We start from the raw sequence: 14068 nt of genomic DNA on the forward strand, positions 1-14068 counted from the left end.
CAAAATAATACATTTTCCCTTTTGCAATAAAGGCAGATGGATTTCACCAATGTCCTGAAATATGAGGGGGTTCATATGGATAGCTGCATGCTGTCAGAGAAGCCTAAATCCATTGCCCAGCTGGAAGTGGAAGTTCTGCCGACTGCAACGCCTGCTCAGCCTGTCACAGAGAGAAAATTAACTACCCCCATACAGAAATCATTTGTAACTAAGGTAAAACAGTCTATTCTAGAAATTCCCATTCAATAAGGTTTTCTAAAAACCATGAGTTCCGTGCAAATTAAGAATGAACAACTCCAGTAAATTTTGAATCAAACAGGGGCAGTGGTTTATCATTCGGGGGTGGCAAAAAGGGTCAGAAGCTAAGCCCAGAATTCCTAGGGGTCAGCTAGCTCTGCAACAACTGATCTATTAGTAGACGGTGTCCCATCGGAAAGAACAGTAGGGTTTGTGTTATACCATGGTGCTGATACGTAGGTTCCATAAAAAATGGCAGTCTAAGTTGTGGGGTAAAAATGTTTCCAGGGGTCCCTAGAAGGTCATGTGTGTCTACATCTTGTTACATGAGTATGCTGCTCCTCTAGGACCAATGCCGTAAAATCTATTTTAAGAAAATGTAGCTTTAATAAAACCGTTATTTTTCATACAGATATTAGGTCCTTTACCAGTTTATCCTCACCACTGGTTAGTTCACAACTCCTGTCCTTTAAAAAGCTAAGGCATTTTAAGTGTTTGAAAATGTAGTTAATATTATATTTATTTGTCAAATCAATATATCTATAAAAGTGACATTTTTGCCTGCAGCCATTGCAGTGTGCACTGGAGATGAAGCCGGACCATGTGCCAGATGCTCACCAGTTTGGCCTCACTCAGGGAAGCCACATTGTACTGCCTTTTGACCAATCAGCTGTCAGAAGAAAGTAAGTACATTGTAAAGCTGATTATAAATATATAATATTTAAGAACATATGTACTTTCCAAGACAAGTAAACATGTTATAATAACTTTCAAAGAGATGTCGACAAACCTTTATGGTGATATGCTCAGGTTACAGTTTCACGTCAACTGATGGATTTGTTATTTTGTCATGTTTTTTAATCAATTGATTTTGCTCTATTTGGTAGGGGTATCCGGCTTGTACAGTTCCTTTTGTTGAGGAACCACAACTACCATGATACTAAGCTAGGAATAAATGAGATTATTTTCTTTGACTAAGCACTCCAGCCCTATTTCCATGTTAAATGCATCTTGCATGGACTCCATATCATTTTACTGCATGCAGAACTGTGCAAACATTCTTTAGTTATTCAAGTTTTTATTTTTCATTTAACTCCTCCTCCAGCACCTTTACTGAGAGCAAGGTTCATACTGCAGTATGCTTCTTGCACATGTGCAGTAGAACTCCCATGCTTGTCAGTGACAATCAGACTGCTTCTGAGTATGATGATGTTTGCATTCTAATGCGTCCAGTTGTCAGTAGAGGCCTTAAATGAGATAGATATGTTAACTCCTATCACTAAAGGTTGTATGCCCTAATTTTCAGTAAAATACATTGGAGTCAATGCAAAATGAAATAATAAAACTATTTTGGAAACTAGACTTTTCATTTAAGGATGCTGCGTGAGCATCGTGGGAGATATAGTTCCTGCCGGTGACCTACATGTCACTACCTGATGTATAATACATCATAGTAATTACAAAATGTTCTAAAATCAAACTGATTACAATACACTTTTAAATCTGCTTTTATATTATTTAATATGTTTTGCTTATTAATGGAAATAATTGATAAAATTCCAAGTATATACTCCTTCATGGATTAGTGGAAAACTGGTAATTTATAGTCATTTCTGAAAAAGAAATATGAAATTAAATAAAATTCTTTTTCCCAGACTCTCTGTGCAGATAACTCTCAGGACATATGCCACCAGTGGTCTTATTTACTATATGGCTCACCAGAACCAGATGGATTACGCTGCACTTCAACTTCATGAAGGGAAACTTTATTTCTTATTTGATATGGGAAAAGGACGGACTCAGGCTTTCCATACGGCTGTTATTAATGATGGAAAGTGGCACACAGTAAGTGACTGCTGCTTATATTTTCAGTTACTTAAGATGTGAACAATTATCATTATCAACCCCCAAAAATCTCAACTAGCTGGTATTTGAGTTATAACCATGCCTGGGAACTTATAGTAAAACTCTGTTTAAGTAAGTCTCTAGGTAAGGCTCTGCTTTCTCACGTGTGCATTCAATATGCGGGCCGGAGACCAGCGTTTGATCACATTTACTCCCTGGGAAATTACCAAGAGTTCCCAGGTTTGGTTATATCCTACAAAAGAAGAAAACCTCTGCCTCATCATTAGTTTATTTCACCTTTTTAATCTATTGCACAATGGCCAATCATTTCGTTATTAGAATCCGTCTCTATGCCTATCTTTCATCGACACCATACAGCAAAGATAATACTGAAAATCATCATTTCAACAAACAAAAATGAATTAGTGCTCGTCGATGCACTGGTGGTGATATTTGTAAGTGTACAGACTGAAGTGGCCCTTTAATGAAGTCACACAACACTGTTATAATACATTTATTAATATGAAATGCATATTAAGAAGCAAGAATATGAACGTATATTAGAGTATTTAGGAAATATAATTTTTTGCTCAATCTGGTATCCTGTCTTTATTATTATATGTCACAGCCATCTGTTTTTTTCAGGTAATAACAGAATATTATAAAAGAAAAGGTACGATTACTATTGATGGTCAGGAATCAGCATCAGTTAGTGCTCCAGGGGACAGCAATACTTTGGATGTGGAAGGGAAGCTTTATCTTGGTGGGCTTCCACTAGACTATACAGCGAAGAGCATTGGGAATGTAAGTAAACTGCTTGTATTGAAACAAAACTTTGGAGACAAAAATATATTATATATATTATATTGCACATGCTATCAGGCTATTGATGGCCAAGTACAGTTTGAGGACTGACTGTAGGTAGAAAAAGATGGACAGGCAGATAAGCCAAATTCCCTCAAATTCTATTTCTGTGCACTTGGTTGCTTGTTTTGTCTCGGAATGAAAACAGTTGTGGCCAAATGGCTGCTAACAAGAGGTGGCAATGTACTAATTAGCCGTCATTCTCTCTTTCATTTAGATCACACACAGTGTCCCAGCATGCATTGGCAAAGTTGCCATTAATAACAAACAACTGGATAAGGAGAGCGCTATCTCCATACACGCAGTAAATAAGTGCTACGCATCCGTCCAAGAGGGAACTTACTTTGATGGAACTGGATTTGCTGCCCTTGGTAAATATGACTTGAATAGCACTTACTGTGCATACTAAGCACCTTTTCACACTTAATAGGTTTGTATGTTCCTATCGGGTTTAATTATGGTTAAATCATGGTTTTAAGAAATAATAATTATTGTGAACACTTACTGTTTCTAGATCAAACTCTATAACTTTAATACTATAATAAAGCTGATATTAACCTAATTTCCAATAAACCAAATTAGACTCCCAATTGGTGCTTTTACTACCAGTATGTTTTGATTGATATCCCTGCTTGAATGCAGGTGACTTAATTAGATATATGTTTAAATAATGACAGGTCAAGGTTTCCACAAGGACTGGTATTAGTCATTTGGTGAACACATCTGGTGTGTCACTACATAAAATCTGCACTATGGTCTATTAAAGAATTAACATATCAGGTATGGTCATCACATATGATGCATCCTTTCTCTTAGAAAATATCTGATTCTTTACAATGATCTGTTACAGTAAGCATTACAATAAATGTAGAGTTCTTTTGTTTTAAAAATTCAATAAAAGTATTGCTTGCTGAGGAACCTACAAGTATATAATTAATATACACGTTATAAATCTTTGGTTTGTAGTTAAAGAGGGGTACAAAGTCCGCTCAGACGTAAACGTGTCTCTCGAGTTCCGCACTACACAGATGAACGGTGTTCTTCTTGGAATTAGCAGCGCAAAAGTTGATGCCATTGGCCTGGAAATCATACATGGCAAGGTAAGCATCTTTTGGCTGTCCTTTGTGTATGCTTTTGACATCAGAAATGTAATTATAACTGTATAGTGACAGAATTCTAGGAATCAAATATGCATAAGAAAACACTGAGGTTATAAACCTTGAAATGTCCTATAATGTGTTTCATTTTAATTAAACGCTAAACAGTTTTTGTAAAACATAGACAAATGAGATGAGTTTGTTGATTCTCAAATGTTTCCTGCCAAGGACGTAGCACATCCTTGACATCTTCCAACTCATTTCTACATTTTTTAATGCTTTGTAGGAAATACATTCTGCCTGTGATTTTGCTGATGGATGCAAGTGTGTAATGCACACAGATCCACCCTCCGAGAGGAGGATGTTTACCTCATCTTACAAATGGGTTTACTTTTTTCTCAGACCATTTCTTCCTTGCCCCTAAAAGGCATCATCCATGGTGTCTCCAATAGATCCATCTAGTGTGATACTTTAAGGGGGAACTGTCACATACTTTAGCATAAGTAAATTAATTTATTGAAACCTAGGGCTGCAACTAACGATTATTTTAATAATCGATTAGTTGGCCGATTATTTTTTCGATTAATCGGATAAAAAAATGCAATTTTTTAAATTTAAAATAATGTAATAAAAAACGTACAATTTACACTTTCATCTCTTTATTGCAATGGCCTCTCTCTATTCACCTTCTTATTTTACTGACATAATAATAAAAGCTACAAGAACCCAAACACAGTGTTTCTCAAACTAGGTTTTAATACAAAGTTATTAGTAAATATTAATTCATATGTTAACTATTTTTCATATTTAATAAAAACTATGAGAAAAAAAGCCTTGTTTAAATTTTTTTTATTTACCAAACTGCCCCCGGTTATGCACATCAGACCCCCAGCTTGCCACTCTGCCCCCATAAATGCCTTATACCTCTTATATGCCAGATTCCACTGTGCCCCCTGATATGCCACTGTGCCCCTGATATGCCTTATACTCCTTATATGCCAGTGATATGCAACTGAGCCCCCGATATACCTTTTACCAGATGTTTTATGACCCCCTGATATGCCTAATATCGATATGCCTTATATCCCCTATATGCCCTGAAATTCATAATACCCCCCATACACCACTATAACTCACCCATACACAACTTTGGCTCCTCCCCCTCCCATACACCACTCTGGCTCCTCCCCCTCCCATACACCACTCTGGCTCCCCCCCATACTCCACTCTGGCTCTTCCCCCTCCCGTACACCACTCTGGCTCCTCCCCCTCCCATACACCACTCTGCCTCCTCCCCCTCCCATACATCACTTTGCCTCCTCCCCCTCCCATACACCACTTTGCCTCCTCCCCCCTCCCATACTTCACTCTGCCTCCTCCCCCCTCCCATACACCACTCTGGCCCCTCCCCCTCCCATACTCCACTCTGGCTCCTCCCCCTCCTATACTCCACTCTGCCTCCTCCCCCTCCCATACTCCACTCTGCCTCCTCTCCCTCCCATACTCCATTCTGCCTCCTCCCCCTCCCATACTCCACTCTGCCTCCTGTCAGCAACGGATCTTCACTAGACAAGGACTTTCACTGCAGCTTCATAGAAGCCACAGTGTAAGTGAAGTGCAGTAACGGAGGCTGTCTGTGCGATGCAGACACTCACAGGCTGACAGAGAATCATCCTCTCTGTCAGCTGGTGGGGGTCTGCATCGCACAGACAGCCTCCGTTACTGTCAGTAACGGAGCTGGGAGAGAGGCAGAGTGACGTATGGGAGGGGGAGGAGTCAGAGGGGTGTATGGGAGGGGGGAGAGAGACGGAAGTGAGAGACCGGCCGACAGTGAGGGGAATCCAGGTCTCCTGCAGCGTTGCGGGGGATCTGGATTCCGGTGTTATAATCCGATCTCTGTTTGAGATCGGATTATTATAAGGAGATAAAAATCGATTTGATTAATCGATGATTAAATTCGTTGCCAACGATTTTCATAATCGATTATTATTGATTTTATCGATTAGTTGTTTCAGCCCTATTGAAACCACCTACAGCCACTGCTCTTTGCCAGAGTCATAGATGTTGGGGTTGGAAATGTTGCTAAATATTGTCACCTAAAAATAACAATAACAAAGCCAGGAGTCTTGGGGACAATGCTCTTCCTGTCAGGTTATGTAAACATTTTGATGGTGACAGTCCGTTGGGCTTTATACCATATTGTCCTAATTCCAGCCAGAGACTCGCACCTTGTCTTGACACGGTATCTCAGTTCCACAAGAGACCCATGGTATATCTGCATACACATAACGTTTAGCCCTATGTTGAGTGAATAGTGGACAACAACAAGTATGTGATGACGTATTCTAATGGGCTGATTAAGCACACTGCCCTGTTGTCTACTTCATGAGCACACACAACTGCAACAGATGAGTAGTGTCACAAAAGCGAAACCAGAGACATTATAATGGGATCCAAAGACTCATGTACATCATTTATATTGTGGAGTAGGAGGATCTGTGAATTCAGTGGCAAGTATCTCTTTTCTCCTCCTTCAGTGGAGGTCTACACAGAGACCAAGGGAGCCTGGTTATGATGACCCAGTGCCTCTTGTCTCTGCTAGAGTGCAGACCATCAAGGCATCAGGAGAAGAGTGGTCTGTACCATCAAAAGGATGATCTTGAAATGATAATATTAACTATATGACCAGAACTGATTTAATCATTGCGTTCTATTTTGACAGGTTTTGTTCCATGTTAATAATGGTGCCGGCAGAATAACAGCAGTCTACAAGCCAGAGAGCCCCAGCTCTTTATGTGATGGCAAGTGGCATAAGCTTCAGGCCAGTAAAATTAAACATCGCATTGTCCTTACGGTGGATGGAAATGTTGTGAATGCAGAGAGTCCACATGTCCAGTCAACCTCTGCAGACACTAACAATCCGATTTATGTTGGAGGCTATCTGGGTAAGAGCAATTTAATGTAAACTTCAAAGAATTATTTCTGGTTAGAGTATCCCCTGACTCATTGACTAATGTGTCTGTGGTCTTGTCTTAGATTTAGGATAGCTTATCTTAGACTTATCTAACACCTTCTCGGTAAGGTCAATTGAGACCTCAGTTTTTACACCTTTAAACTTTCGTATTTGTATATCATTACTTAAAGCCCGCTTTTGCCACTGGCGACACAACTAGAATGTATTTTATTTATTACTTTGTTATCAAAGCCAACATCCTTATACATATATTTAAATATACAGGCGCACGATACCTCAAAATGATCTCCGTTTGTAAGCTAAATATAAAACGATATGTCTCCAAACATTTAAAATGCAATGTAAAATAGTGTGGGCTCCATCACGTCACCAGTGTTGTGTCTACTTAATTAAATAAGGCGAGGCGCTGTGAAAACATAAAGCCATGGGGAAGGAAGTTTGAGTCACTAATAGTAGGAATGTAAGTAAGATGTATAAACAACTTCCAGGATCACAGGTTAATGTAATAATTGCAAGCTCCATTTGTTTTAACTCTTCCAGTCCACATTTTAAAGTTATATCAAGTTATTAAGGGAAAACATTCACCATGAAATTCTGTGTGCCGGCGCTTTGTTAAAGTGAATGCTGTGCTTCACTGTATCCGGCTCCTTGTTCTATCACTTTTACTGCTTACAGAAAGCTATTAAATCTGCTATTACATTGATACATTGATGAATATCCATATCACAGCCAAAGCCATATTCGAAAGGACCTACTTTTAATTTATGATTTGTTTGATAAATTGGAAAACATATTATATATAATATATAAATAAATACAAAATTATAAAAATTAATTGTGAGCATGGCCCTCCTGATTTATCAGTTTTTTTTGTTACAGATAATATACAGTGAAATATATGTACACAAAAGCTGACATAGTTGTCAAAGGAACACCTCGTATGTAGCTGATGTGAAGCAAAACTGCTTGACCAGCCAGACCTCATTCCACGGATGCATACGCAACATGAAACTGGTGAAGGGCACGCAGACCGAAGCCAGTGATTTCAGCAAAGCCTTTGAAATGCGCGGAGTCTTTCCTCATTCCTGTCCTGGAACAGAACAATAAACAGGAGACATATCTCCTACATATACATTCATCGAACAAGATGTTATCAAGTAGAGGAGGTCTATACTTCCATGCTGTTATTCTCAAAGTAGGTTTGGAACCAGCTCTTTAAGTAACAGCATGAAGTAATATTAGCTCACAAAATGCTGCCAACGACACCATCTGAAATATAAACACGTATTGGGTGATACAGGGACACAGAGCCTATTTAATCTGTTATTCAGTACACAAAACCCCTGAATTTCCCAGGTCTTCTAAGAACACGGTAAAGCATTTGGGGCCTGTCTCCTTGCCATAGGACCTTGGGTGGCAGTTTTGATCTAATGTGAAAATATATCTTTTTTATTAACTGTTACCCCATTTTCTCAATGGTGCTCCAAAACTTTTTAATTCATATTTCCAACTCAGGAACTTTTTTTTAAAAGTTTTAGCAATTTAATTTTTTTTTGAGGAAAAATACAACAAATACCTCCAGTAGGATAGCAGTAAATTGAAATATTTTTGTCTTTATACGTTTGCTGCTGAGAATCTGACAGTATTTTGTTTTTGCTCAGTGCTAATTGTTTTAAGAGCTGTTAAAATGCAAACATTTCTCAAAATGATTTACAATAAAATATGCATGACTTCTTTAAAAATAATGACTGATAGCTTTGATTTTTATTACCCTCTCTGCATAAACAACAAATCTGTATCTGCTATTTATTCATAACTAACTTAGACTGTGCATCCGATTTACAATGAATTCCAAAACATAAATACTTAATATCCAAGTTTTGCAGCTATAACACTAAAAAGTATTGCAGATTCCATATTAATAGATATTCTTAATACATATTTTTGAGAACTGCAACAATGGTGTCCCATTGGACAATGTTATTTTTTAGTTTAATTTACTAATTTTCAGATTATATCATGGGTCACAGCCAGTGAGAAGCGGCCTTAGCCCAGCCATTGTGTGGGGGCATTATACTGACTGTGCTATATAGAAACAGCGAGCTGTGCTATACCTCAGCCCACAGAATAAGAGCATTGCCCCGCATCAGACTTCCCCATCACTGTACTGGAGCATTACCACCCCCTGCCTTGTATCGGGGCTTTACTACCCCCTCTTCTGCCCCATACCTGAGCTCTGCAACCCTTACCAATCCACCAATCCTTATCTCTCTCCTGCCCCGTACTGGAACCTTACCCCTCTCCTTATACAAACACCCACTCCTCTGTATCGGAATGATGCCTACCTCTCCCACATAGTAACTACGCTGCCTTATATCCGATCATTACCTCTGCTCCATACCTCCTATAATTCTATATACAGGCACATGTGCCCTTATACAGAGGAATGCTACAACTATATACTGACACATGAGCCCTTTTAACAGGGGCACTTTATACACACATACCCCCTATACATATATATATATATATATATATATATATATATAGACACACTGTATAATTGATTTATAACCAGTGTCATGCAATTTTACTAGCATTTTGCACTTACTGCCTTGAGCCAATTTTAATGGCGTTATACAGCAATAAAACCTTTGGTTGTAAGTGCATACTGTGCATTGTTGCAATTTTCAGGTAATCTGAATGATACAGAACCTGTGGTCGGCGACACTGGTGTTTACGGTAGCATGGATATATCAATTTAGTACCCTCCGATTGGTGATTTTCCTTTCATTTTAAAATAAAGGCAATTTCCAGTATGTTTAATTTTGAAAATTAGCAACAAAAACCAGGGTCAGACTTTGCAAGGTTGGTATGTGTTTGTCCCAACCCGGATGTAGTCATGGAGAATTATGTCGGTTTTTGTAGAGCTACAGCTGAAAGACACATGCTTTCTTCCCTTTGTAATGGGAAGATGTTCAGTAGTGCCGCCAAACGACTGAAAAACTGTAGCAGGAGGCAGTTTGTTCACCAAAGGGCTGGAGAGAGGTACAAGTATGCTTCTGAAGTGAAATTGGTGATTTGGTCAGAATTAATGGTCTCCTTAATGCTGAAAAGTGCAGGCAGACATGAATCAACCATGCAATACCATCAGGGAGGCCCCAAATTCATTGTGCAGCATAACAATGACCCCAAACATACAGCCAAGACATATGCTGAATGACTATCTTCAGTGTAAAGAAGAAGAAAGGAGTCCTGGAAGTGATGGCATGCCCCCCCAAGAGCCCTCATTGCGACATCAACAAGTCTGTTTTGGATTACATATATATATATAGAGAGAAGCAACTGAGGCTGCCTGAATCTGCCGAAGTCTGTGCCTGAAGAGGGGTTAGTTCTTCAAGATTTTTGGAAGAATTGATGATGTTTTGAAGGCAGGGGAGATTACACCGAATATTGATTTGATTTATATTTACATAATAATTCTCTTATGCTAAGGGTGCTGAGGAGCAGTTGAGAAGATCCTCTGATCTCCTTTGATCAGCCCAGGGAGCTGTAAAATCAATATGACCACCTTGCAATGCTCCGAAGCTGAGCACCACAAGGTGGCTCTTGGGCTGTGGTGACCAGGTGGTCATAACAACTTCTGTGGCTGAAGCAGAAGCATGAATGTAAAACAACATGCATGCCAGAATATATAATAACAAGAGTAATAGCCATCTGCCATCTAGACCACCAGATGATGGCTTGGCAGGGGTACAGAGCTTAGTCCTTAGCCCTCACAAACACATTTACAACCTGTGTAACTGAAATTGTCACAACAGATGCATCGATTTAGTTAGTATACAGAGACATTAGAGAACATTAGAGGATTAGTGAATATTAGAGGAACAGCCCAGTCTATGTCTTACATAAAATAAAATGGAACCCCATTTTGTGTGGATATCTGTACATTTTACAACATGCAGATTAATGCGTACAGTATTGGTTACAAAATATTCTGACTTCTGTTCTTTTCACAGTGATGTTTGCTAAGGACAGTAAAATGAACTCAAAGCATCATCTCAGTTAATATATAGCATAAACTTAATGATCATGATAATATTTATGCAGCAGCACCTTATAATTAATTGTTTCCTAGCCACGTTTTTGACAAATTGAACTTGACAATATCAGATCATATGTAATTTGCTTTAGTGCAATCATATAATTGTCTAGAACAAATGAGAGGAGCAGGTTTGTGTGAATACGTCATGTGGCCCGTAATGATACTGCAATTAAAACACCTATAATTAAGTCTGCATAAAAATATTTATCTTTAGGCACAGCCTTAAGTGGCTATGTTTTAACTGTCTGCAATCAAATAGGCTTTTGTATTCACCATTATCTTTTTATTATTAGAGTAGTTAATGCCAAGAATATGCTGTGTAATTGTAAATTTGGAATCCACCTTAAGCATTCGCCCCGGGCGTCTTACTTACTGAATTGTATTTTATGTATTTGCATTCAATGCCAAGCAAGCATACGTCTTGTGTTGGCTTTACATATGTCACACAAGGCATAATGCATATACCTTAACAGGCACAATCACATGCATTTATATAAACATATATCCACTTAAAGCCATACACACCGACTGCCCTAAACACAGATCCAAGCTCCTACCTATATTATTATTATTATTATTATCTTTTATTTATATAGCGCCAACAGTTTACGCAGCGCTTAATACAATACATAAATTCAAGGGATATGACAAGACAAGAATTGACAGACTAAGACAAACCGATACATTTGGTGGAGAGAGCCCTGCTCGCAAGCTTACAATCTAGAGGGAAAATGGGGTGATAAACATAAGGCATAGAGAAAGGGTGAGAGGTATTGTGGGGGTATCAATGACAAGGATGTTCTAGCAGCTAAGATGGTATGCTTCTCTGAAGAAGTGGGTTTTTAGATGTTTCTTGAATGTCGGGAGGGAGGGTGAATTCTGAAGGTTCCTTGGGAGCAGATTCCAGAGATATGGGGCAGCTCGAGTGAAATCTTGTAGACGGGAAAAGGAAGAGGTGATGAGTGAGGAGGAGAGCCTTAGCCCATGGGAGGAACGTAAGGATCGAGTAGGAGAGTATTTGCTACCGTGTTTCCCTGATAGTAAGACACCCCCGATAGTAAGACGTATCGGGGGTTTCAGAGGGGTCGGCTAATATAAGCCGTACCCCGAAAGTAAGACATATGTCTTACTTTCGGGGAAACACGGGGGATTTGCCGGGTCCGCCACTCTAAGGGGCCGGGAAGTCCCCACCAAGGCCGGCCTTACGTGTCTGCGGCCGCACAGGATTTAAATTAAAACATCGGCGTTTTTTTTTAACTTTATTTAACATCCTCCATGTTAAATAAAGTTTTTTTAACTTTATTTAACATGGAGGATGTTAAATAAAGTTGAAAAAAAACCCCGATGTTTTTATTTAAACCCTGTGCGGCCGCAGACCCCTAAGGCCGGCCCCTTAGAGCAGGGCCGACCTTTGGGGTGTGCGACCGCACAGGGCGCCACACTCCAGGGGGTGCCAACCTGCGGCACCCGGCACCCCTCCAGAGACGGACAGTAATGTCCGCCGCTGGAGGAGCAGGCTCGCAAGGGAGCGGTATCGGAGGTCTTTAACAGACCTCCGGCTCCCTTGAGTGATTTTAAGCCGGGTTCAACCCGGCTTAAAATCACTCAAGGGAGCCGGAGGTCTGTTAATGACCTCCGATACCGCTCCCTTGTGATCTGCGCGGCAACAGCTGTTGTGCGCCGGGGTTTCTTGTCAGATCCCGGCGCACAACACTGAAGCCGCGCCCACCGCTGTCCGTGCCCTCTGAACCAGGAAGAAGACAGAACTGAAGAAGAGGAGCGAAGAGGAGGAAAAGAAGCTGAAAGAAGAAAGGAAAGGTAGGAAAGAATTAAGTGAGAGTGGATTGGTGTATATGTGTGTGGATTGGTGTATGTGTGTGTGGATTGGTGTATATGTGTGTGGATTGGTGTATATGTGTGTGGATTGGTGTATATGTGTGTGGATTGGTATATGTGTGTGGATTAGTGTATATGTGTGTGGATTTGTGTATACGTGTGTGGATTTGTGTATATGTGTGTGGATTGGTATACGTGTGGATTGGTAGGTGTGTTGATTGGTAAGTGTGTGAGAGTGATGGGTGTTATGCTGTACCATTTCCAATGTCTTTTTCATGGTCTAATTATGCTCTAAAAGTACATCATAACTCCCATCACTCTCAATTTTTTCCCAATATAAGACATACCCCGAAAGTAAGACATAGTGGGGCTTTTAGGGATAAAAAGAAAGTAAGACACTGTCTTACTTTCGGGGAAACACGGTAATGAGGTCAGAAATGTACGGAGGAGCAGTATTGTGGATGGCCTTATATGTCAGTACCAGGATCTTAAATTTAATTCTAAAGGTAAGTGGGAGCCAGTGGAGGGATTCACAGAGGGGGGAAGCAGAAGAGGAGCGACGTGCAAGGAAGATGAGCCTAGCAGCGGCATTAAGGATAGACTGTAGTGGAGAGAGTCGAGACAGTGGAATGCCAACCAGAAGAGTGTTGCAGTAGTCAAGACGGGAAATGATAAGTGAATGAACCAGAGTTTTTGTGGATTCTTGGGTGAGGAATGGGCGGATACGAGAGATGTTTTTTAGGTGCAGGCGGCAGGATCTGGCGAGGGACTGAATGTGAGGGATGAAGGAGAGGTTTGAGTCAAGGATGACCCCAAGGCATCGGGCCTGGTTAGTAGGAGAGATAGTTGTGTTGTTAATGGTGATAGAGAATTCAGGTAGTGGAGTGGAGATGGAGGGAGGGAAGATAATGAGTTCCGTTTTAGAAAGATTAAGTTTCAGGTAGTGTTGTGACATCCATGAAGAAATAGCAGACAAGCAGCTGGTGATCCGGGACATGAGAGATGGAGAGAGATCAGGAGAAGACAGGTAGATTTGGGTATCATCTGCATATAGATGATACTGGAGGCCAAATGAGTTGATTAGTTTGCCAAGAGAGGAAGTATAAAGAG

The 14068-nt window shown here is 40.0% G+C and overlaps 1 protein-coding gene across 1 annotated transcript in view; it reads left to right on the forward strand.

The window, feature by feature from the left end:
* Positions 1 to 8171, forward strand: part of LOC128497705 (laminin subunit alpha-1-like) — a 46894-nt gene extending 38723 nt beyond the window's left edge. The window contains 8 exon segments of the mRNA XM_053467866.1: positions 33 to 213; positions 805 to 920; positions 1893 to 2082; positions 2728 to 2886; positions 3164 to 3317; positions 3913 to 4046; positions 6766 to 6988; positions 7964 to 8171. Coding sequence (XP_053323841.1) covers positions 33 to 213; positions 805 to 920; positions 1893 to 2082; positions 2728 to 2886; positions 3164 to 3317; positions 3913 to 4046; positions 6766 to 6988; positions 7964 to 8124 — 1318 coding nt within the window. The 3' untranslated portion in view covers positions 8125 to 8171.
* Positions 8172 to 14068: the final 5897 nt, after the last annotated feature.

Source organism: Spea bombifrons, chromosome 5 (genome assembly GCF_027358695.1).
Source record: "Spea bombifrons isolate aSpeBom1 chromosome 5, aSpeBom1.2.pri, whole genome shotgun sequence".
NCBI classification, from domain to species: domain Eukaryota; kingdom Metazoa; phylum Chordata; class Amphibia; order Anura; family Pelobatidae; genus Spea; species Spea bombifrons.